The sequence below is a fragment of the Sinohyriopsis cumingii genome, chromosome 4 (genome assembly GCF_028554795.1).
Source record: "Sinohyriopsis cumingii isolate HCF-2022 chromosome 4, ASM2855479v2, whole genome shotgun sequence".
In the NCBI taxonomy this organism is placed as follows: domain Eukaryota; kingdom Metazoa; phylum Mollusca; class Bivalvia; order Unionida; family Unionidae; genus Sinohyriopsis; species Sinohyriopsis cumingii.
The window spans coordinates 79,830,932-79,855,676 of NC_142964.1; the positions used below are offsets into that span (position 1 = coordinate 79,830,932).

General features: G+C 32.2%; 1 protein-coding gene across 1 annotated transcript in view; it reads left to right on the forward strand.

Moving 5' to 3' along the window:
* Positions 1-1,039: 1,039 nt before the first annotated feature.
* LOC149801523 (photoreceptor-specific nuclear receptor-like) overlaps positions 1,040-24,745 on the forward strand; it is a 31,826-nt gene continuing 8,120 nt past the window's right edge. Inside the window, exons 1-2 of the mRNA XM_089954322.1 lie at positions 1,040-1,575; positions 24,530-24,745. The exon at positions 24,530-24,745 is cut by the window's right edge and continues 31 nt beyond it. Of these exons, the coding sequence (XP_089810448.1) occupies positions 1,374-1,575; positions 24,530-24,745 (418 nt within the window). The 5' untranslated portion in view covers positions 1,040-1,373. The remainder of the gene's footprint in view (positions 1,576-24,529) is intronic.

Sequence of the window (24,745 nt, forward strand, 5' to 3'; positions counted from 1 at the left end):
CTGCTGTTGTATCTAGCTATAAGGAGCTTTGCGTTTATTAAACTGAACATAAATTGCTCTTCTTCGTTTGTGAACAACAATTTTCAAATAATATTTCGTACGAATGTCACGTATCTTTGAAAAAGGAATACATTATGAAATGTCGATGTGCAACTGGATATATTGTTGTCTCCATCAATTTTATAATTTAGCATTCGAACAAATCATTATGGTCATGGTAATACTCTTTTGATTTTCTCCAAAATCTCTTTAAGTAATATCATTAGCTCCAAAATTATAATTTGCCTTTAAAATTAAAACAAAAACAGTAAAATTTTCGTAACTGTGAATAAATTTTATTAAGAGAAAACATCGGTTCTTTACTGTCTCAATATTTCTAATTTCGGTAGGGGGTAAGCAAATGTTAAGATGTCATACACACTATCTATTTTGTATTTATTTTCATTTCAATTTTATATAAGAGTAACATTGAATCATGTAATAAAATGTATCCACATGACAGCGTTTTCATTTTTTTATCTTCACATGGACTGTTGGATAAACCCATATTAAATTTAAGATATTTCTGCGTAAGGAGATTGCACTAAATCTTCTAATTGCAATGTTGAAATTCCAGAGATTTAAGTAAAAACAGAAGTCTGTGATTTCTGCATGGTGTAACTCAATGGTTATTTTTACATACAAACAATAAAGATATATCGAGTAAGAGATTATCAATTCACGAGAAAGAATTGTATCGATTCACAGATCAGCTCACGAACAGCATAGTTGTCTTTAGTTCCTTAGTCTTACTCATGCATTTATTTTTGGGCCTATGGAGAAGGACTTTTGATGGAAACAATAAACGAATTTGAACATACATACATACATACATACATACATACATACATACATACATACATACATACATACATACATGCATACATTCGGGATAGCAATAATGTGTATTAGAACTTTAGCAGTCATAACTGAATGAGAAAAGTTATTTGTCCACTTCCGTTCCTGTGAAAGGCAAACTCAACCTTATGATATTCAAAATTTAAGAACATGGTTTTTACATATAGCTGGTTGTTTAGATCAAATTTTAAAATTCACAAAAGTACCACGGTTCAGAAAAATAGCAGTCCTGATGCATACAAAAAAAAATTAAACTGAGGCAGAAGGAATGGATGCTCGATTTCATGAATGATATTTTTTTTTTTTTAAAAATTTAATTTTTTATTTTCCTGTACAATCTCTTGAAATCAAATCTTGTACAGCCGATGCCTGGTGTTATTAGTGGCCTTTGCGAGATACCGTGCACTACGGCAAAGCGCAGTATTCGGTACCAGTAATGTCATGCCACAAGCAAGTTTGTCGTCACTGACAAAAAGATGGCACGTGCTGTCTCTTTGATCTCAGTGGGAGCCAATAGCTCTCTAGTAGGAGGAATCATTGTAGTCGAGCGTTATTTTTGGTCGGCCATAATTCTGCCACGACTGCACACAAAGCCGAGGCGACTTTCAGCCAACATTGCGATGGATACCGTCCCAAGTCTAGATACGAGCCCAACTGTTGACAGTGACAGTATGAAAGGTAAGTTAGTATATATTTTTAACATTAACTGATTTCACGTAATCTTCAATTTCAATCCCATATTAGATTAAAAATATTGTCTCTTAAGTGACAACATTAGAATAATACAAATCAACTGAATCGTACCAAGTTACTTCCTTAAAAACATTTTCATTGTTGATGATCAATAATCATTTATTCTTTAGGAAATATATCGTCGTCATGGGAGGTATCTTTTGTTACATTATTTTATCATATATATATATATATATATATATATATATATATATATATATATATATATATATATATATATATATATATATATATATATATATATATATATATATATTCTTAATGCCAAGATTTATATACAAAAGTTCGTTGTAACTGACGTCGTAACCGCTATAAACAGTTGATGCTTTTCGCCAAGTAATTGTCACTATTTAAAAAAACGAAATAATAGATACATAAGCATGCAAAACCGATATAATGGACAAATAATCTGATGTAATGAATAAAAATAAAACTTATTAAATCATTTTAACTTCATTCACTTTCTCAATTGATAATATTATCTAGTTAGTTTGAAATATCTCCCATATATTCGCTGAGAAATATGTTTGACTGTATTAAATTGTACTCCGACTGTATTTCCTTCTCTTTAGGTCATTTTTGCAATTTAATTATTTTTTAATTCAAAAATTGATCATTTATAATTTAAATTAAAAAATCATAATTATTTGTATCACTACAGTTAAATCTCTTTATGAGATATGATTCACATCGAATATGAGATAGCTCAGACTCGCAAATAATATGAATGATAATTTGTGTGTGTATATATATATATATATATATATATATATATATATATATATATATATATATATATATATATATATATATATATATATATATATATATATATATATATATATATATATATATATATATATATATATATATATATATATATATATATATATATGTGTATGTATATATATGTGTGTGTGTGTGTTCAGTGATTTTTAAATAACAACAGTGTTACAATTTTAACTGTTCATGTGTCGGTTTTACTATCGCTACTTAATCTTGGCTTATACAATACAAGCCTCTTACTGTACTACCAATATTTGCATCCGTTGTTGTTCAACATAAAAATAAACAAGATATAAAATGTGTCATTAGAGAAATGAGTGTCCTTTGATTATGTCGCAACGTGTGTAATTAAAATCATTATATATTCACTGTGTAAAATTTGTCAACCAGTACAAAAATTTAGACAACGCTGACAGCGGTATTTGCAAGTGCGTAACAAATAAGAGAAGACGTGAGAGCTAATATCCTGTTTGTTACTTCATCTGTCAGGATTTTCATGTGTTAATATTTAGTAATGTATGAATGTATAAAGTTTTAACAAGCCACGTAGATACTTGTCCAAACTTGAGATATTGTGAATTGAGAGGATTATAACGTAGTCTCTTTTTTTCTCCATACAAAAGTATATGAGGAAGAAAATGAAAGTAAATATATTCATGTAATTTAATTAAAATTGCTAGAGCTGTTCGGTTTGTACATGACAATGAATATTTATTTTTTGTTGTTGTAAAAACAAAAAGCGAATTTTGCGCTACATTGGACATGTTTGCTGCGACAAAATATCAGTGTATAAATCAAAATGATAAATACTCGTTCCAATACATTATGTGAAACCGTTGAATATGCCAAAGTACATATTTTACAAAGGCATTCAGATAACACCAATATAGGATTGTTTTGCACAAAAGATATGAATAATCACAAATTATTAAACCGATCAAATTTAAATAAAACTTAAACATAATTCTTCGATAATTCAATGGCTTTTGATTTAGCATTTGACTAATAGTGATTTCTCAGTGATTATTTTATTGTAACAGGTAACATTTGATGAAGTGTACTATACTATTTTTCAACCTCAATTTATATAATCTGGTTTCTAATGATTAATAAGATTGGGCTCATTTTAATGCCAAAGCAGTAATTGTCATGAAGTGTTTGGGTTTGTGATGGGGGGGGGGGGGTCACCATACTGATGATTTGTTTTTCGAGGGTATATACTTTTTTTGTGGTTTTGTACAGGACTACATTTTCGATGGTACTTGAATTTACTGGTAATGCCTATGTACCTGATCACTTCACAGTTCAGTTAGTGCTCTTTGAATCCTAATATGTATATTATAAATTAACTGCGAAATCCACAAAAGTTAGTACTTTTCTAATAAAGTGAATACTGTGTAACTTCCATTTTAAAAATGAAATGTACAGTATGTAGATTGATGTTCTATGAAAAAACGATATTGTGACTTCAATTTTGTTTTCTTTTTTTCTATAAAAAAAAATCCTGCTTCAACGATAATTCTCTTCAGGAACGGTTTCATTCAGCAATTTTCATTCGTATTGATAACACGAATTATAGAAATGAAAATACCTTATCAGAGACAGCGATAACGCCAAATAAATAAAGGCTTATTTTTATATTTAGAAATAATTTTAATGTATGCAGGTTCTGTGGTGAGATATTGGTTTGTTTTTTTTTTTTGTTTTGTTTTTTTTGTGGTGCGTTTTACACAAAACAACACTTAAAGGTTACATATCGCCAAGGCAGGTAGATGAACGATATATCGGTAAATTAATACTTGTCCGTTCAACAGATCATAGTACATTAATCATACTATTGTTTATAATTTTACTTTTAAAAGTAACACTGCAGATGAAAGTTAAATCGTGTTAGAACCATAACTCACACTAAATTACTCGGTGTAGCCTTTGCCGTCACTTTGAATGTAAGTTGATTTCGAGGCGTCGAAGTATAGATTTTAATGTTGATGGCGTTGCGATTTAAGCACATAGAAATCTTCCGAATCTTCACATACTGATAAAGTGGCAAAAAAATTACTTCTCCATAGAAATTTAAAGCATAACTCCAAATAAATGTTGCACTGACTGTATAAATGTGTCCAATATTTTTCTCATCTTTAGACTTAAAATGACTTTCTGTGGCAGATATATGCGGTAGATAAAATGAAATGTCATGAAACATGGATTTGTACTTAATAGTAAGATATTTTAAAACAAAGCATATCTGCACGATTCTGAAAATTAACATATGGTTTTGAAATTTGAATATTATGCACACAAATGAACACGCATTACAATGATTATTTCTATTAGTTTGCGAGAAAAAAATTAAACATTAAAAAATATAAAATAACAAGCACGTACGTACCCAGTCGATACAATTTTAAATTTATTTAAGTACATACAGATTATACATCATTTTCCTAATCACTTTTCTTTACGTTTATAATTATTAGGTCTGCATTGGCGGGAAGGGAGGGATAAACTAATTAATATGCTATAATGTAGAGAAACCTTATGTTATCATTAACTAATCATGAATTTTGGTAAGAGGTCTGTTTTTGTGTATCCCAAACTTAAGTTTATTTTTCACCATGAAATTGCAAAGGATTAAAATCCCGCATTAAAATATTTAAATGCTTGAATTATCATGCGCGATTAACAATTTAGAACATAATAAACTATAATATCTATTCGTGTTGCTAACGTCTTTATGGGTTATTATATAGTTATGAATATTATCTGTGTAAGGTGCTCTTCTTGTCCTGACCACGGCACCAAAAATATGAGAAAGCTCATCCCCTCCCCCTTTTTTTGTTGTGCAGAATTACTTTTCTTCCAGATAAATGTCTTTTCGAGTGGCATCGATTAATGATACTTCATTCAACAATCGCGTACTGGAAACACAGATAATGATTTTGGACTACTGGAAGAAAATCAAGAATAAATTTAAACAACTGATTAAATTCTCGAAAAAATTCAAATGAAACCACATCCACTCTTCGATTGTAATCAATGACCCAATCGCAAACATTCAGTTACGATATTCGATGTTTATCGCGTCAAAATCGGTGCGAATTAATAATCCAAGTCCTATACCAAAACACAATTGTTCAATAATTAGCAATAATAAAGAACATTGCACTTGAAAATCCAATTAAAAAGCAACTGTGTCACAGTCAAGCTTTCCTAAAATTTTGGGACATTTTGCTACCTCTCCACTTTTTCAATCCAATTTAGAGTCTACTTTGAAACATCTTTTCTGCATTCCACTTGCTTGAAACACAAAATCACAAAGAGTTTGCTCCTGTCGTAAATATCATGATATTCACAATAAATTTTTATATCGGCAAATCAACGTACCACAAAATCATATATACACTTAAATATTATAAACATCAGCTATTAGGAAGGAAGACGTCACTCTTTGATCCCACCACTCCTATCACTCAAGAAGTTAAATACCGCTTCATTCGCAAAATGATTCAGATTCGTTGGCCTAAATAAAATAAATTTTGCAAATTATAACTTTTTCTCAAATGAGTAATATTTATACAATATGCCAAATCGTTGAAGACATTCTAAAAACTGATCCACCTCTTCACAAAATAATGAAAATACGTCGAAAGAAATTCAAAATACCGATCCACCCCTGAAACGATTAGGGAAAATGCGTAGAAAACGAAGCGAAAATTAACATAGTACTTTTTGTACATACCGGTAATTATTGCGAATCCGTGTTTCTATTAACAGTCGAAAATGAGATTTTTTAAAAGTATTTTTTTTAAAAGTAGAATTCTCGGTGAAAAAATGCACTAATGTCAACCCCTTTCTAAAATGTATTTTAAGAATGCCCGATATTCTTTTAAATACATGTTTTCTCTATGTTTATAAGATAACCTAAAAATCTAGGCCAATACTGCGACCTATATGGCCCACTCTTGAAGAAGTATCTGGTGCGGTATCCAATCTTGTACCTTACTCAATTAAGAATTCATATATATATATATATATATATATATATATATATATATATATATATATATATATATATATATATATATATATATATATATATATATATATATATATATATATATATATATATATATATATATATATATATATATATATATATATATATATATATATATATTCTGCTCATTTTTAAAAATGTATTTAAGGAGATCTATTTCATGAGTTGTAAGTTGAACTGCTCCAAGACTATTATTAAACACTAACCTGTACAGTGCATATACAATTTTCTTTTTAGGTTATGTTGGATTATCTAGGGATACTTACATTTAAATATAATAACTTAATGACAAAAGTATACAAAGAGTGGTATATCATTGAGAGTGCGTACATACTATACATATATTTTATTTATATCACATACAATTATACATATTTGCCCTTTGAACGGAGTTATATGCTCCGTGAAATTGTGTATTGACCGAGCGAATGAACTCACATCACCAAGTGTGTCCGCTACAAAATGTAGTTCTATGCTTTTTCTTGTTGTTCACAGTCACACTTGCAAACTGATAAATTTATTGTTTCTTTTTAAGTTTCTATTTTTATTCACATTGATTAAATCAATATAAGACCACGTATTGTTTAAACCTGAAAGATTGTTTTTATGAAGAAAGTAGAGCATTCAAACACGTTAGCTTATACACTCTGAACACTGAGGCATTCAGTACTGGCGTATGGAAATTAGCGTGGAATAGAAACTAAGCGAAATGACAAACCAACAAGAGGTAATTAAAATATTTTAATATATTTACAGTTGATCTAAGTAATTATTCTACTTTAAGGAACATTACTATGGACCATACAACTCTCTCTCTCTCTCTCTCTCTCTCTCTCTCTCTCTCTCTCTCTCTCTCTCTCCCCTTGGGACTGTCGTTGTATGACACAAGCAAAAATCCCCAACGCTCGTATTTTCATGGATTTTTGCCCGTTTTTTGCTACGATGGTCGAGAGAGAGAGAGAGAGAGAGAACGGAGCACCGCTCGGACATTTTCATATCTAATAAATAATAATCGATTTTTAGAACATTATAATAGGTTTAAGAAACAACAACAATAATAAAGCATTAAATACGTTACAGTATGTGTGCCTCGTAACCGACAAATTTAACTTGTAGTGTTTACAGACTATTGCAACTATGTATCATGGATATTATATACACTGTAGATAGATCCCAAGGAAAGCGTAAACATACAGTTACGACCAGCCTTATTCTTGAAGGTTACTTGGTGCAAGGTTAGTTTTAAGGATTTTTATCCAACCAAAACTGTTTTTCTCTCTCAGTCCATATTTCTGTGTATGTTGTCTCTTATGCATGATAGGGGAGAAGGGAACGGAAAAAGAAAGAGTTGCGTGAAATTGTGTACCATTTTAAATTCATTTAAAAAACGGGGACTGTTATTCCTTTTTGTCGTTATTTTCATACGTCATTAATGATTAATGAGTAACAATTCATCAAAGATCCAAAGGGCTGCAGTTAAAAGAATATTTATGTATTCGTATTAATGCGCGAGGAGCGGATCACAATATCAATTAGCTTTACGCCAACATTTCAAATGCCATGTTATTTTTAATGTATGTGAATCACATAAAGTGATATGTTCACATGTTATAATATCAAAATTATGAAACTGCATAGCTGCATACACTATAGACAAAGTGTACCGACCATGTGATATATATATATATATATATATATATATATATATATATATATATATATATATATATATATATATTATATATATATATATATATATATATATATATATGCATGCATGTATGTATGTGTGTGTATGTGCGTGTCCGGAACCCCACCCCGCAAATAAAAATGACGTACACGCACAGACGTATTGTCACTCACCATCGTTGTATTACTGCGCAATTGTATTGGGTATTATGCACACTTTTAGTAAACAGACAGAAAGAAGGACTTTTACTTTGGTGCCTTTCGAGAAAAGTCAGGGCCCTTTGGAAATTTTGAAAACTCCACCAACACTTGACCCTATCCTGATATCACCCCCACCTACCCCCATCATCAATAATTCTGTCAAGTTTTACGATGTCATTACATCATAGTTTAAAAGACGAAAATTACATGAAGCACAGTATAGTCAGATAAATACATTTAAATGCATTTTGAATGAATGACGGATTAAATATCACTGTCATGCGTTTGTGCTGATAAAAGAGATTTGGTAAATAAACATATGTAATCTGGTATATTTTATTAACTCAAAACAAATTCAGTGAATGATGGGTCACGAGGAACTAGGTTGTGACTTTTCATAGATATAACAGATCCATTTTTTAATAACAACAATATGCGACGTGATATTTAAATTAAAAATCCTAAACTCAAACGAAAATCTGGCACAAAATTTTGCGGATAAAAATTTTAATATAGCAATCGGGTCTCCGGATGACCGAGTGGTATAAAACCCCGGAAGATAGGCTGGTACAAAACCCAGGATGGCTGTGTGGTCTAAAGCCCCGAATGGCTGAGTGGTCTAAATCCTATGATGGCCGAATGGTTTAAAGCCCACAAAGTAACTTTTATTTATTTAGTTTTGCTTACTGATTTGTTTTATTTCCGTAAATATTTCGTTGTCCTACTTCATATAATTCTTACTCTGGCTTGTTGTGAAGGTCAGTTCCAATTGACCACTTGGGCATTTCTCCTTCACTTGTCTGACAAGAACTAAGTCCTATCTTCCAGCTGTGACACAGACAATTTTGTATAATGATGTCAGAATCTTTCAACCGTTCCTCTCATCGGTCGGCAATTCTTCATTTCCATGGGACTATTCCATGATACATTAGCTGCATTTGCCATTTAGCATGAAAGATGAATCGACAATGATTCAATTTTCACTGCGAAAATCAAATATGTCTTTTATTGGCCGTGATAGCAATCTCGTTAACACTAAACCGCGATCTAATCAGTGCAAACACCACTTTCCTCATTGTTATGAATAACGATATCCGCTAACTTTATTAAAGTACCATCTTCGGAGTGTCTGTAACGCGCAGTGCCCGAAGGCATTAAGATAATGATATTTTTAGAGAAAAAAGATCGAAAATGCAAGCCAACGGTGGAAGAATCGCCTGACTCGACTTGAAATTGGCTTGCAACGTTCATCCACCTGATCCCTTCAAAGTAGATGGCTCTTCAAAATGGGGAGTTTCAGGCGATGATGAATGTTCGATATCATTCTCGTTTAATCGACATAAATTAGATATAACACCGAATCCTCGAGGGAGAGATTGATACATTACCAGAGGAAAAGTGGAGAGCGAAGAAATTATATTGGAGATATCTTGAAATGTCAAAGTCAAGCAGCTGGTCACAAGCAAGTGATGCTCAGATGAAACACTATTTCAGTCTAGCCTCACATTGTTTGAAGATGTAAGGAACATACTATAATTACCAATTTAAATATTCTAGCTCAAGATGCCCTTAAAGCTAAACCATATTAGAAAGCATTATCAGTCCAAATTAAAGTAACACATTAGTTGTTAATTAGCGCTCTTAGAGGTAAATCTAGTTCCTATCGAATTAGAGATAACTCGTTCATGCCCTTCTTACAAGTTTTTTTGTGAGCCATGTGGGAGGTCGGTGTACTTTGTATTAAAGAATCATATCTGGGGGGGGGGGGGTCGAAAATGAATGGTTTGGTGAAATATCGCATGACAATACCGGAAATTGACTTAAGACTTTCGTATAGTTGTTATTAATAAACATGGTTGCTCGTCAACGTGGCGTGTTAGACCAAGATGAATTCTTCCCACATATCTTGTTTAATTGACTCATATTAGGTACAACACCGGATGCTTGAAAAGCGGAAAGCGTAAGATTGACGATTTCGAAAGATTAAAATGTCGAAGTAAAATAGTTGTCATCAACGATCCTGCGATGAAACATTATTGTCGTTAGCTTTAAAATATATGAAAATGTAATGTGGGTACCCTAAAAGGAAACATGAAAAGAAAAAAAAAATCACAACGCCCGTAAAACGGGATCCAAGTCAAGAGCTTTATCAAATGAAATTACAAAATAAAAGTACATTTTCAGATTAGCTGTTAATTAGTTCGCTGAAATTAAAATTCAGTTTCCCTTACTAAAACATTAGATATTCGTGTCATTCCAAGATTATTTTGGTGAAAACAACAATGTGTTATTATGTGGAAAACGAATGTGCTTTTATTGCATACGAATGGATGTCTCTAACTTAGCTTTGTCTTTAATCATATTTGTTAAAATATATTTATATATTTTAAAATTTTTTTTCAGAAAAATTATTTTTTAAAAAAAAAAAAAGAACGTGATGAAATATTTTTAGCGCAAAAGTTATTTAAAAAAAAATGATTCAAAGCAACACCAAGTCTGAATATTATTATTTTTGTGCGACAGTAAATGCCGTTCCTTTACGATAGGACAGTTGTACTTAAATAATAGCTTCTAACTAAAGCAGATGTAACATGTGTGTGTGTGTGTGTGTGTGTGTGTGTGTGTGTGTGTGTGTGTGTGTGTGTGTGTGTGTGTGTGTGTGTGATTTGGATTTTTTAACGTAGCTTTAAAACAATTTCGGGGGGAGCAACATGTATAGCCTATCTTGTGCTGAAAATGGCGTTAAACCCTATAACAACAAAAACAACAATAATTTTTCAGTCATATCGCTACGATATCTGTGCAGTGTGGCAGTTTGTATTGATGTCTAGCACTGTGACATCATGCCGCAGACATGAAGCATCATGTCCCACCCATTCACATTATCCTGACACCAGGCCGACCAGTCCTAACACTAACCTCTTAATGGTGAGCGCCTAGCGAGGTAGCTGTTATTACCATTTGTACAACTTATAATAATTCTTTGATGTGACTCGTCCGGGGTTCGAACCCGCGACCTCCCGCATCCGAGACGGAGGCTCTAGCCACTAGGCCACTGTAGCGGTGTGTAAATTGAATGGGATTGTTTTAATCCTCCTGTGTGAAAGATGCGAGCAAATAAATGTTGGCATTGTTCCTAAGGATTTAATTAGCGTTCATAACATAGCAAAAATGCAAAATTTAAATTGTGAACTTAATTTTAAAAAACTTCTATATTTAATCATTAATCAGTTAAATAATTTAATTAATTATTTATATAAGATAAGAGTAATTCTTACATTTTGAAAAGTCATTATGACTTCGTTGTGAAGACTGACAATGAAATAAGTACCGTTTTTTAAAAAATAAATTTGGATCGGCACGAAGTAGTTTTCATCTGAACAGCGTAAAATTGGACTGAGTTGGGACTTTTCGAAAGCATTTGAAAAGCAATGTAAAGAAAGAGTGTCAGGATCAGACATAAGTTAAAAAAGAGAAAACGTTAGAAATGGATATAAATACGTAAGGTAGTGCACAAGGTATTTTGCATAGGATCTATAAATGCTACATTGTCCGGGTGTTAATTAGTGCCTAGAAACAAAATTATAAAATAATTGCCATCTGGAAGATTGAGTTTTGAAAAGAGGATCCTTGCCTATTTCAGTGAAAAAGGTAATATATGTTTTATGAAATATTTGCAGTCCTTTTTCAAAATGTTCTGTAACTGTCTATATTAAGGTAAATAAAAAGAAATCTTTATCATTAATTTATTATATCGACTCTGCTAATCGTACCGTGCAAATGAATTTCATTTTGACGATGCCAGTCGTCATTGTATCTGAATTGTATTGCCGATAGGACAGTGTGACCTTAGAATGCATGGTGGCCTTTGAAATCGAAAGACTTTGTGTCAGAGTGCGTGACGACAGACAATATACCACGAGGCACGTATATTTTGACAGATGCGTTCCTTGATTGGCTATTACGATTTTTTCCGATGTAAGCTAGCATCTTTCTCCTTCACCACATTTCTCAATACGTTGATGTGATGAAAAGCAAACTGGCGCCGTTAAAATTGGATGCCTTCTGATCGCTGAAGCATCGCTCAATTTACCCTTTTAAAATTCCATTTAAATTAAACTGACTGTTTACTCGCTTTTAATTTTGATCTTGAACTCTTCCAGGGGTAACTTAAGGATTATAGTCACTCAATAATAACAAAGTTTTGTCTGATTTCACGTCAAGTTCAACTCCTTTATTTAGAGACGATAGTACCTTTAAAGACGCAATGTTGTCCTTTCACTTTTTCACCCTTTAGTGAGCACAAATCAGCTGATGTGTATATGTCCCCGTACATGAATACATTATTGACCACAGCAAGTGTAGTTAAATACAAAGGCACGTACCTGCCATTCATAACGAACGAATCCTTCTAATTGGTAGATTACAGATAAGACGAATGTCTAATTGGAATTGTAAGTCGAATACTTTTTGCCTCGATATGGTACACTAGGATGAATCTTCCTTGTCAAACAAAGATAACATGTTTTCTACATTAAACGGTATGTTAATATATAATACTAATTTTTTTTATAAATGCTGATGCGTAAAAAATAGATTAAATTATGAACGATACAAATTAATTTATTTTTACCCACACGACTCCACCCCACCCAGAGCATGAGGAAAAAATGATGTCGTTGGAAATTCCCAAGGAAATTCATTCCAAAACACTTACTATGGCCTATAGTTCTCATAGCCAGATCAGTGTAAAATAGTTGAAATACAATTTTTTTCCGAATGCTTTTTGCTGCTTGATAATGCTCTGAAATCACACACACATTTTACATCCAAGAGTGGTGCTTTCTTTCAAGTCAAAATGGCATATTGACCATTTTAAATCAAATTGACATGAAAGAAAACTAACTATCCAAGACTCACTGGACTATGCCAATACGCAACCAGACTACTATAATTATATATATATATATATATATATATATATATATATATATATATATATATATATATATATATATATATATATATATATATATATATATATATATATATATATATATATATATATATATATATATATATATATATATATATATATATATATATATATATATATATATATATATATATATATATATATATATATATATATATATATATATATATATATATATATTCCTTTACTGGCTATTACTGTTTATTTTCACCTCTACAGAAATGTTAGGATTATTTTACTTTATTGCTATTTTTAGACTGTGAATATTTAGGATAAATAACACTGGTCTCCTTTCTAAATCAACTTGCTTCTGTAATGTTTAAAAAGGACGAAGATTAAATTGATTGTTGTTGTATGTTTATAATTTGGTCTTGAAATCTTCCTCATGTAACGTAAGGCATATAAATAGACTCCATTCGCAAAGTAGATTCGTCCAACTCCAAGTGAATTTTTTCACTTTTATATTTAAAACATAATAAGGGTCATTGCAGTACTGTCATTTGGAACTTTTCGGGTAACATTCCAGGTTATATATGCTTTTGTTCATCTGGTCAGTTCATACATGCTTTTATTTAATTAGTCAGGTAATACATACTTTTATTAAATTAGTCAGGTAATACATACTTTTATTTAATTGGTCAGATAATACATACTTTTATTTAATTGGTCAGGTAATACATACGTTTATTAAATTAGTCAGGTAATACATACTTTTATTAAATTATTGAGGTAATACATACTTTTATTTAATTGGTCAGGTAATGCATACTTTTATTTAATTAGTCAGGTAATACATACTTTTATTTGATTGGTCAGGTAATACATACTTGTTTTTAATTGGTCAGGTAATGCATACTTTTATTAAATTAGTGAGGTAATACATACTTTTATTTAATTGGACAGGTAAAATACATACTTTTATTTAATTAGTCACGTAAAACATACTTTTATTTCACTAGGTTATATATGCTTTTATTTAATTGGTAAGTTCATATTTGTTTTGATTTAATTAGCCAGGTAATACAAACTTTTATTTACCTGTCACGTAATACATACTATTTTTAACTGATCAGGTAACACATGCTTCTATTTAATTGGTCTGGTAATAAATGGTTTTATTTAATTAATCAGGTAATACATAATTTTATTTAATTGGTCAGTTCACAGTTCATTCATGCTTTGATTTAATTAGTCAGGTAATACATACTTTCATTTAATTAGTCACGTAATACATACTTTATTTTTAATTGGTCAGGTAACACATGTTTCTATTTGACTGGTCAGGTAGTACATATTTTGATTCAATTGGTCAGGTAATACATACTTTTATTTAATTGGTCAGTTCATCCATGCTTTATTTAATTGGTCAGGTAATACATACTTTTATTTAATTGGTCAGGTAATACATACTTTTATTTAATTGGTCAGGTAATACATACTTTTATTTAATTGGTCAGGTCATCCATGCTTTATTTAATTGGTCAGGTAATACATACTATTATTTAATTGGTCTGGTAATACATACTTTTATTTAATTGGTCAGGTAATACATACTTTTATTACATTAGTCAGGTAATACATACTTTTTTTAATTGGTCAGGTAATAAATACTTTTATTTAATTGGTCAGGTAATACATACTTTTGTTTAATTGGTCAGGTAATAAATACTTTTATTTAATTAGTCAGGTCATCCATGCTTTATTTAATTGGTCAGGTAATACATACTTTTATTTAATTGGTCTGGTAATACATACTTTTATTTAATCGGTTAGGTAATACAAACTTGCATTTAATTGGTCGGGTAATACATACTTTTATTACATTAGTCAGGTAATACATACTTTTATTTAATTGGTCAGGTAATACATAATTTTATTACATTAGTCAGGTAATACATACTTTTATTTAATTGGTCAGGTAATAAATACTTTTATTTAATTGGTCGGGTCATCCATGCTTTATTTAATTGGTCAGGTAATACATACTTTTATTTAATTGGTCTGGTAATACATACTTTTATTTAATTGGTCAGGTAATACAAACTTGCATTTAATTGGTCGGGTAATACATACTTTTATTACATTAGTCAGGTAGTACATACTTTTTAAAATATCACACGAATAACATGTTTATATCTTTCACTTTATAACTCAAATTATTCAGAACTATCGATAATAAGTGATATACAAAATTAGAAACGAGCAACAAAATAAAACTGTCATCATGAATCGGTTCCAAAATAACTTTGATCTCTTAACGCATATTCTGAGACCTTTCCAGTACTCACGAGATAATGTTTCACGACTTTCGCGTGTGGTTATAATGTACATCTCATAACAATTTCTGGGATTATTTATATATTTTGGCAAGCGAAATGCATAAAATATCATTATTTACTTATTTTCAATATGACGTTACGAATTCGCTTTAACACAAACATTAACAAAATCAAAATTCTGCGTATTTTTAGTCGAAATAGTAAGGCTTACATATTTAAACTTATTACATGCGATTAAAACGCTCTCAACTGCTGTGTTGCAGTGACCCGTTTATCGAAATGACTGTATTTGACACTGTAGGATTTCGATTTGAGAGTAGAACAGACAGCATTATTTACGGTGTAAAAATAATAAATCCTTTCAAAGTAAGAAAGAACGTAAAACCATTTTAATGAACATGTGTGTAGTGGACCTAATTCACAATAATCAGCGGTCAACTTTGTTAGAGTCACAGTACATACAATTTTAAAATTGACAACACACACACACACACACACACACACACACACACACACATATATATATATATATATATATATATATATATATATATATATATATATATATATATATATATATATAGAGAGAGAGAGAGAGAGAGAGAGAGAGAGTCAAGTAAATTTTTCGTGATTATGACGTCTACAGTTCGACTAGACAAGGTAATATTTGAAAGATGGCAACTATTACTCTGTAGGAACTGAAATACATCGACGTAAAGGCAAGGTACCGATACAGGCTTGGTTGACTTTTCCTGATCAGATCAGGTATTTAATAAGGTATTTTGGACAACATTCCTTGTTTGGCCTCAATAATTTCTATGAAGAAAGCCTCATCATTGTTATTGACTAGTGTTTGTTTGGGGTTTTTTTGGCGGGGGGGGGGTCAGTGCCAGTTTTTATTAAAAAAATCAAACAAACCGGTGCCTAGTAGAAATTAACAATCCTTGTATCGCTAAGTATCAGTATTAATGCACTGATTACAAAGCGTTCAAAACATTAAAATCGTTTTCTTTCACAGAAGTCTTTCCTGTTCCCTGAGAAGACCATTTTCAGTTTTCTGAATATAACTTTTTTCCTTTCAGTTGCGGGCAGTTTATTTACATGGGCTTAGCATTTTCTTTCTTTTTCTTTAAAAAACAACAATAACAAAAAAAAACATTCTACACTTTTTATTGATCTATCGTGTGATACCTGATGGGTTGGGTATTTGTTTTTATATAAAAAAAAAGTAATTTGTCTGATAGTTCCAATCTCCTGCAGTCGGATATTAAGACCATTTCCTTTACGTTCCTTATGAATATTTCACACAGGAGTTCAATCTGTAAGATAGATGTTTATGTCATATGACGATCAGAAATGAATCAATTGCTCGAGACATGAAAAGATTAAGGCAAGCTGTATGGCATATCATTTGTAGAACAAAAGGAGAATATTTCTATGATGTTTATGATACCGCTTGGCACAATGAAATCCGATAGGACATCAATATCTTTTGTGGGAAGAGGCAGGTGTTTTGTGGTTTCGCTTCGATTGTGAATGTCGGGAAATTAAAGATGGCGCATTGGTGCTACTAATTCTCGTCTGCACGCGAGGATGCTGTCACAAAGCGATCCGGAGAGATTAAAACCGTTGACATTTCCTCTTGCGTGTGGGGAAGAATTTCGTTGATAATGTCTTGATGGCAACAACATTCTAAAAACATTGAGCTAAAAACACGGAGTCCATTAATTGAAGAAGATTAAAATTCCATCAATATGTCAATCTATTTCATTAATATTTTAGCACAAAAATGTAACGTTATTTAGGTAAAAGTAGCAAAACCGTTTCGAAATTATAATATATTGAATGCCCGTAATTATAGATCGAATTATCTGTCTATGAAATCTACCACCTAAACGAAATTCATACTTTTATGTGTACATATTTGTAGGATGCAAATCTTGTATAGCATTCAAATCCGCTAGTCGTTTTAATAATTTAGTTTGAGCAGTTGAAGAAATCAATGTTCAGAGTTTCGACTGGTATGTTTGAAAATGTAGTCGAACATGATTTGTTGAAAGATATTTTAAGTATTAGGAAATAAACAAATGAATAAGTCACTATTTGAAGATCGTTATATACTACTTTAAATTTCGATCAAAAAGAACATAAAAAGATACAAGTAAGCAAACAATTAAATAGACGTAAAATATGTAGTACTGTCATGATTGATAATACTGCATATTAAAGACTCCAGATTCTGAAATTTAGGATAGATATCATCATCGTCGTCGTCGTCATCGTCATCATCATCAGCAGCAGCATCAAGTAGCATTAACAACAGCAACATCGTCACCATCGTCATCATTATCTACTTCGTCATACTCATCATCGTTGGCAAAATTGTCATTGTCTTCTTCTTCATCTTCTTTCCCCACTGCTCTTTTAGTGCCAGGTTGACAACAACCTTCCGGCTATATGTGAATTCAAATAAGTATGCCAAAAGGTCACACCAGAAACGTAAGTGATTATTGTCGGTCAAAATCAATTTATGTTCGTTTATTGAGGTAATATGATTGTACATGTTTAAGCATTACGATTACTTTCACACGAACGTTTTCACATGAGCCATTTATTAATAACCATCATGTCAAATGTCCACGCTTACTTGTTGCGGATTTTAGTTCTACCCAGGTTCTTGTAAATTATCAACTTCATCAGTAACAAGCCGCATACAAACGTTGCGTGTGTTTTAGGTGCCCTGACGAAAATTGTGTTTGAATCACATTTGTTTGTTTATTCAGGCTGATCAAGAATATTACAAAATGAAACTGCTTTACACAAATTCAATTACGGTAAAGATGATTGTTTCTACCCGTCTAACAGTGACCTTAATGCTTTTTAAAGTGTATGTTAAAGTATAAATAAAGCAACGCATAGAACGTCGATATATCTATCATACTAAAACTGCGAAGCGTGTTCTGCGTGCCGCAACTCCAAGGCACAAACTACTCAATTATCTCCCTTTCTGTCTACATTGTAGTTAACTAGCAGATACATATTCTATGATTTTCCAGTGTTTGTTATTTTAAAAGTGTAATGATCTGTCCGCGCAAGACCAATCGGAACTCCCTTGGCCGTTTCAGTTAAGTCGAGAAAGCAACGTCAGATGTAACTGTCGCTGCTGAGAACTGTACTCTGCACTACATTCATTCACGTGGCAGAATATAGCTGCGGAAGGAGACAAAGTTACAGTCAGAACAATCGGGGCCCTTGCTGTTGTCACATATTTGGTGCACTCCGCCAGAGGACAGACACCAAACACATAAAATTGACGTGCATTCCTACAACTACTTGCGAGATTATTTCATGACCTGAGAGAAATGGCCAAAGGATGTTTTGATCAAGCACAAAGTTTAATGATCACACAACCATCGGAAAATTATCGACCTTTTCAGACAAGTCGAGGAAGAAGCGTCGGATGAAAATCGTAACCATTGAGAACTATATTATGAACTACTTTCGCTGACATGGGTCAATATTTTGGCGGAAATGACATAGTCACAATCGGAATATTCCGTGAAGACGCTGTTCATCGTGTTCTTATCATTTAGGTGGTACGTACGAGACCGGTCATGTACCAAACATGTTTGCAAAAAAGACTAAATACACATTTTCAGTTAGTAAAATTTAGGAAGTTATTGATTACATGAATTTCTACTCCCTATATTGGTGGAAAGGTGCTGGTAGAAGAATCTAAACTGTTTTGGCAGCGAAATGTACGGCGATTTAGAAGTATATTTAAAAGCAGAAAGAACAGAGCTCGAGAATAAAAGCAAATGCTTAAGTATCCTTCTATCCACGTGATCATTTTTTTTTTAATCTCAGTCGAGCTCAGACACACAACGTCATAATCGCATCATGTGTCGGTGGAAAGCAAGAGAACCTCGGATTTTACCTGAGGTCAGTTATGGTAATTTCATTCATACTTCACGTATTTATTTTAAGGCCTGAAGAAATTAAATGTAATATAGCTCGGCAAATGGTAGTCCGATAAATCAACCCCCCAAATCTGTGCTGATATTGATGGACGATATGTGGGCATGAGAAATTCCGGTAAGTGTATAAAATGTACACCGATGTGTGCAGGCAAAACTGACTGCAGATTGTAATGAACAGGTGATGTCAGCACCTAAACCGCCAATCAATATGATCACGGGTGAGGGACTGATTTATCGGCCAAGGCAAATGGCTGTTATCTGTTCGATGGTCATGTCATTCTTACCCATGTTCTGAACAGCCATCATTTTCAATGCTTTATTCTCATAAAATGACATAACGAGATTTCTGCACAAGTTCTGGCAACTTAATTTCGCCTTGTCACTACATAATACAAGTATTGTAATATACCTGAACATGACAACAGTATAGCCAAAAATAATAATGAAAAATGATTGCAGATAGTGGAGGTGTATGGATAATTTCAACCATTCGACCTGTTTCGTTTGGTTGGAACTTCTACATTTCGTTAATATAAATCTTCATGTAATTCAGTTATTATCTTTTGTAATCCCGCAGATGGGACCAAAGAAGTAGTCAATTGGCAAAAAACAATGAAGATAGAACATATAAATGTTTAATCAAAGTCCGAAAATGACATTTATAGAACTGCTATTAAATCCCTGAAAATCTGAAAATATTAGGGTAAATTCACATATACGGCCTTTTGTCTGGTTAGAATCTTCTTCTTCTTCTTCTTCTTCTTCTTCTTCTTCTTTTTCAGTATGACAAGCTTCTCTTAAATCTGAGCCAAGGTTTACAAAAACATGGACCACTCCGGTGGTCTTAGTGCTTAGAGCGTCCGATTCAAATGCGGGAAGTAGCAGGTTCGAACTCCGGCCGAGTCATACCAAAGACTTAGAAAAGTGCTACTTGCAGCTGCCGCGCTTGGCGCTCAGCATTAAGAGGTTATTTTTAGGACTGGTCGGCCTGGTGTCAGGATAATGTGACTGGGTGGGACATCATGCTACATGTCTGCGGCGTGATGCCCCAGTGCTAGACATGACGATAAACTGCCACACTGCAGACATCGCAGCGATATGACTAAAATTGTTAAAGCTACGTTAAAACAAAACACGACACATACATAACAACAGGTCTTGATTTAAGTTCTGATTGTCAGCAATACATACATACATACATACATACATACATACATACATACATACATACACACATACACACATACACATAAGGACATACATACATGCACGCACGCATGCACGCACACGCACACACACACACACACACACACACATACATACAAACATACATACATACATGCATACATACCCCAGTGCTAGACATGACGATAAACTGCCACACTGCAGACATCGCAGCGATATGACTAAAATTGTTAAAGCTACGTTAAAACAAAACACGACACATACATAACATCAGATCTTGATTTAAGTTCTGATTGTCAGCAATACATACATACATAATACATACATACATACATACATACATACATACATACATACACACATACACATAAGGACATACATACATACATACATACATACATACATACATACATACATACATACATACATACATGCATACATACATACATACAAGCACAGCGGTGACACATTTCATAATTTATGACCAATCAAAACACTGCTAGCGTTCTGTAATTTTACTTGATACAATACATGATATAGATATCAACAGTTTCGATATAATCATCACCAAACAACGTAATAGTGACTATATTTTGTGTGCGTCAGTTAGAAGCGTCAACTGACTGATACAGTTTTAATCACACAGCTTCTACCCACATGCCAGAATAGTAAAGAAACAAAATGAAACTGGTTTCAAGAGCAATTCGGGAACACTAATTCAAGCGGATAGTTTGTCGAGCTCCGACACAGTTTGAGATTTTCTTAAATCGAAAGAATCGAACAAGTCAAAACGTCAAAACGAAAGACTCAAACAGCCACACAAAAAAAGAGAATCGAAAAAGTCAAAACGTCCGATGTATGTTGAATATGTACAATACTTACTATTCTTTCAAACATCAAAAATCTGACCGATGTCCATATTACAGACATGTTGAATCCATTGTTTGGAATAACCTTCCACATAAATTTAGAACCGGCAAGAAACTTGTCCCTTCTTAAAATATTTAATTTCTGCTAGTAATGGCCATAAAGGTTAGATCCCATTATACATGTTGATTTTTAGCTTAATATAATTAACATTGCTTATAGATTAGTGATTAACCTTACTTAAGGATTAGTGCTTAACTTTACTTAAAGGATAGTGATTAACCTTACTTAAAAATCAGTGATTAACTTTACTTAAAGGCTAGTGATTAACCTTACTTAAAAATCAGTGATTAACCTTACTTAAAGATTAGTGATTAATCTTACTTAAATATTAGTAATTAATCTTACTTAAAGGTTAGTATTTAACCTTACTTAAAGGTTAGTGATTATCCTTACTTAAAGGTTAGTATTTAACCTTACTTAAAGGTTAGTGATTAACTTTACTTAAAAATTAGTGATGAAACTTATGCATCCTCATTTTGAGATGCTTTTAATTCCTCTGTTCCTAATATATGTGTGTTTCTTTTTGTAACAATTTGCATTTTTAATTGTATCCAATGTTCTGCATGTTCTCTCTCTCTCTCTCTCTCTCTCTCTCTCTCTCTCTCTCTTTCTTTCTCTCTCTCCCTCTCCCTCTCTCTCTCTCTCTCTCTCTCTCTCTCTCTCTCTTTCTGTATGCATGTGTCTGTGTATGTGTGGGTGCACAACATTTTATTTTTGATGTAAAAATATGAAACATATGTCATCACATTTAACATCGTTATGGTTTAATCTTGGCATATAAAATAGAAAGCAAAAGTGCTTTTTAACAAATGTAATATCCGGAAGGTATCATCTTTGTTAATGATTTAATGAAGATTTTTACTGGATATGTTTGACACTTCAGAAGTAGATTTTACTTAGAACTGACTTGGTAGATCTTCAAAGTATACTAAAGGGTGTAAAATCTTCAAAAATTTCTTTTACTTCATTCGGGACTGAAGTTTACAGCAACCTTCCATGCATGCTTAGGCACACAAAAAGCTAAAAAGGACGTTAATCTTTTGCGAACATAAATGAAAATGAAGGAAAACAAGCATCTTTATAAAATGGACTGGTAAGTTTGATAATCTAGAAAAAAAATGGTTGCCTTCAATTATTTATGCTTCAATATAAAATAACAAAGATCCCAATCATTAGGACCCCGAATTAGAAAATAGAATATTAGCTATCAGTACTTAAAATAATGGAAATTATCACAAATTATTATTGTTCCCTCTCTACGTTGCATATTGAAATAATATCTGATCTGCTCTGGGACATTCAAAAACAAAGGCATTTTAAATGGCATGTTACATAGCATGTTACAATGGACTTTCGCATAACAAATGTAATTATCAATGGCATGCTACAATGGACTTTCGCATAACAAATGTAATTATCAATGGTATGTTACAGTGGACTTTCGCATAACAAATGTAATTATCAATGGCATGTTACAGTGGCTCAAGAGTAAGAGTAGAAACACAAAAAAAACGTAATGTTTTCAAGAATAATTTAATTTTGTTAATGAATACATTCACTTTATTTTCGAAGCAAAACAATTTATTAATGTAAATATTTTAAAGGCAACGTCATAACGTAATTAAATTTTATTTCTATATCGAAAAATACACTGTATGTAGAAATTGTGAATGAAAAATGGTTGCAAGCAAATGTTTATTATGCAAACAATTGATTGACTAACGTTATGTTTACAAAATCTTTTGGTGTATTAAAAAGAAATAATTTCATTGACAAAGTTCATTTTACTAACATCATATCGTATATGACACATTATATTCTGGACGTATTTTTGTGTAACTATGACCTTGCTCAGGTTGAAATAAATCTTATTTGAATTTTCATGAATAAGACATGCGTGTGTTCTTTTGTAAACATTTACATCCCCACGTTTGTTTCTCCTTTCTATTTCTATTTATTTCATTTTTTTCTCTGTGCTGTATTTTAAAACTAGAGTTCATCGTTTTGAATGGGTTTTATTTAAAGTATTCTGTATTTATGACAAAAGATATAAACTTATTAAGTTGTACATGATTAGATAATATACACTGTATGCGTCTATACCGTATGTACTCGTTTATAAGACGAGTTTAACTGCAACCTGCCCTTGGAGATCTGGGTCTTTGCAGTTTGTAAGGAGTAGTCAGTAGAACAGACAACACAGACCTTGATCTGCAGACGCATTATGCTATGGCAGGTCAGGATCTTTGTTGCTTGTAGTTTGGCAAGACTTATAAACGAGTATAGACGGTATGTATCACATCACCACATTCAATCAAGTCGTATTGATTGCACTATTAAGAAGATTCTATATGTACTAGAACATTATGACATATCAAACACTGCAGCTTTCAAACTCTATATTGATCATCGACCTAATATGAGTTCTACGCCCATAATAATCCCATTGCCACCCAACTTTGGCACCGTCATATTTGTAGGGTCAATTAAAAAATACGTATTAGTCTATTTGAAAAGTTCGACACAATGTAATCATGTTTATTCTATTTAATGGATATTGATAATATTCCAAACTCACAATACAAATCAGTTCCGATCAAAAGAATACGTATTAATGACATGATGGTTAAATTCTAATACAATTCAGATGTATCAACAACAACTACAACAACAACTGCTACTGCATCTGCTGCTATCAACATGATTTATATACGACTATTGCTGCTGCTACTACTACTACTACTAATACTACTATTACTGCCGCTACTACTTTCAGATTATACACCATGTTCCTCCCCAGTGAAGATCTGCGCTGTAACAGTTAACTCCCCGTGTATTACAGTATCCGTTTCCTCCCCTCCCCGTCCTCCGTCTCCGACCCACAGTCATGTCAAAAGGAACTCCCCAGGACTGATCTGCATGGTATGTGGTGATGTATCCAGTGGAAAGCATTACGGCATACTTGCCTGTAATGGTTGTAGTGGGTTCTTCA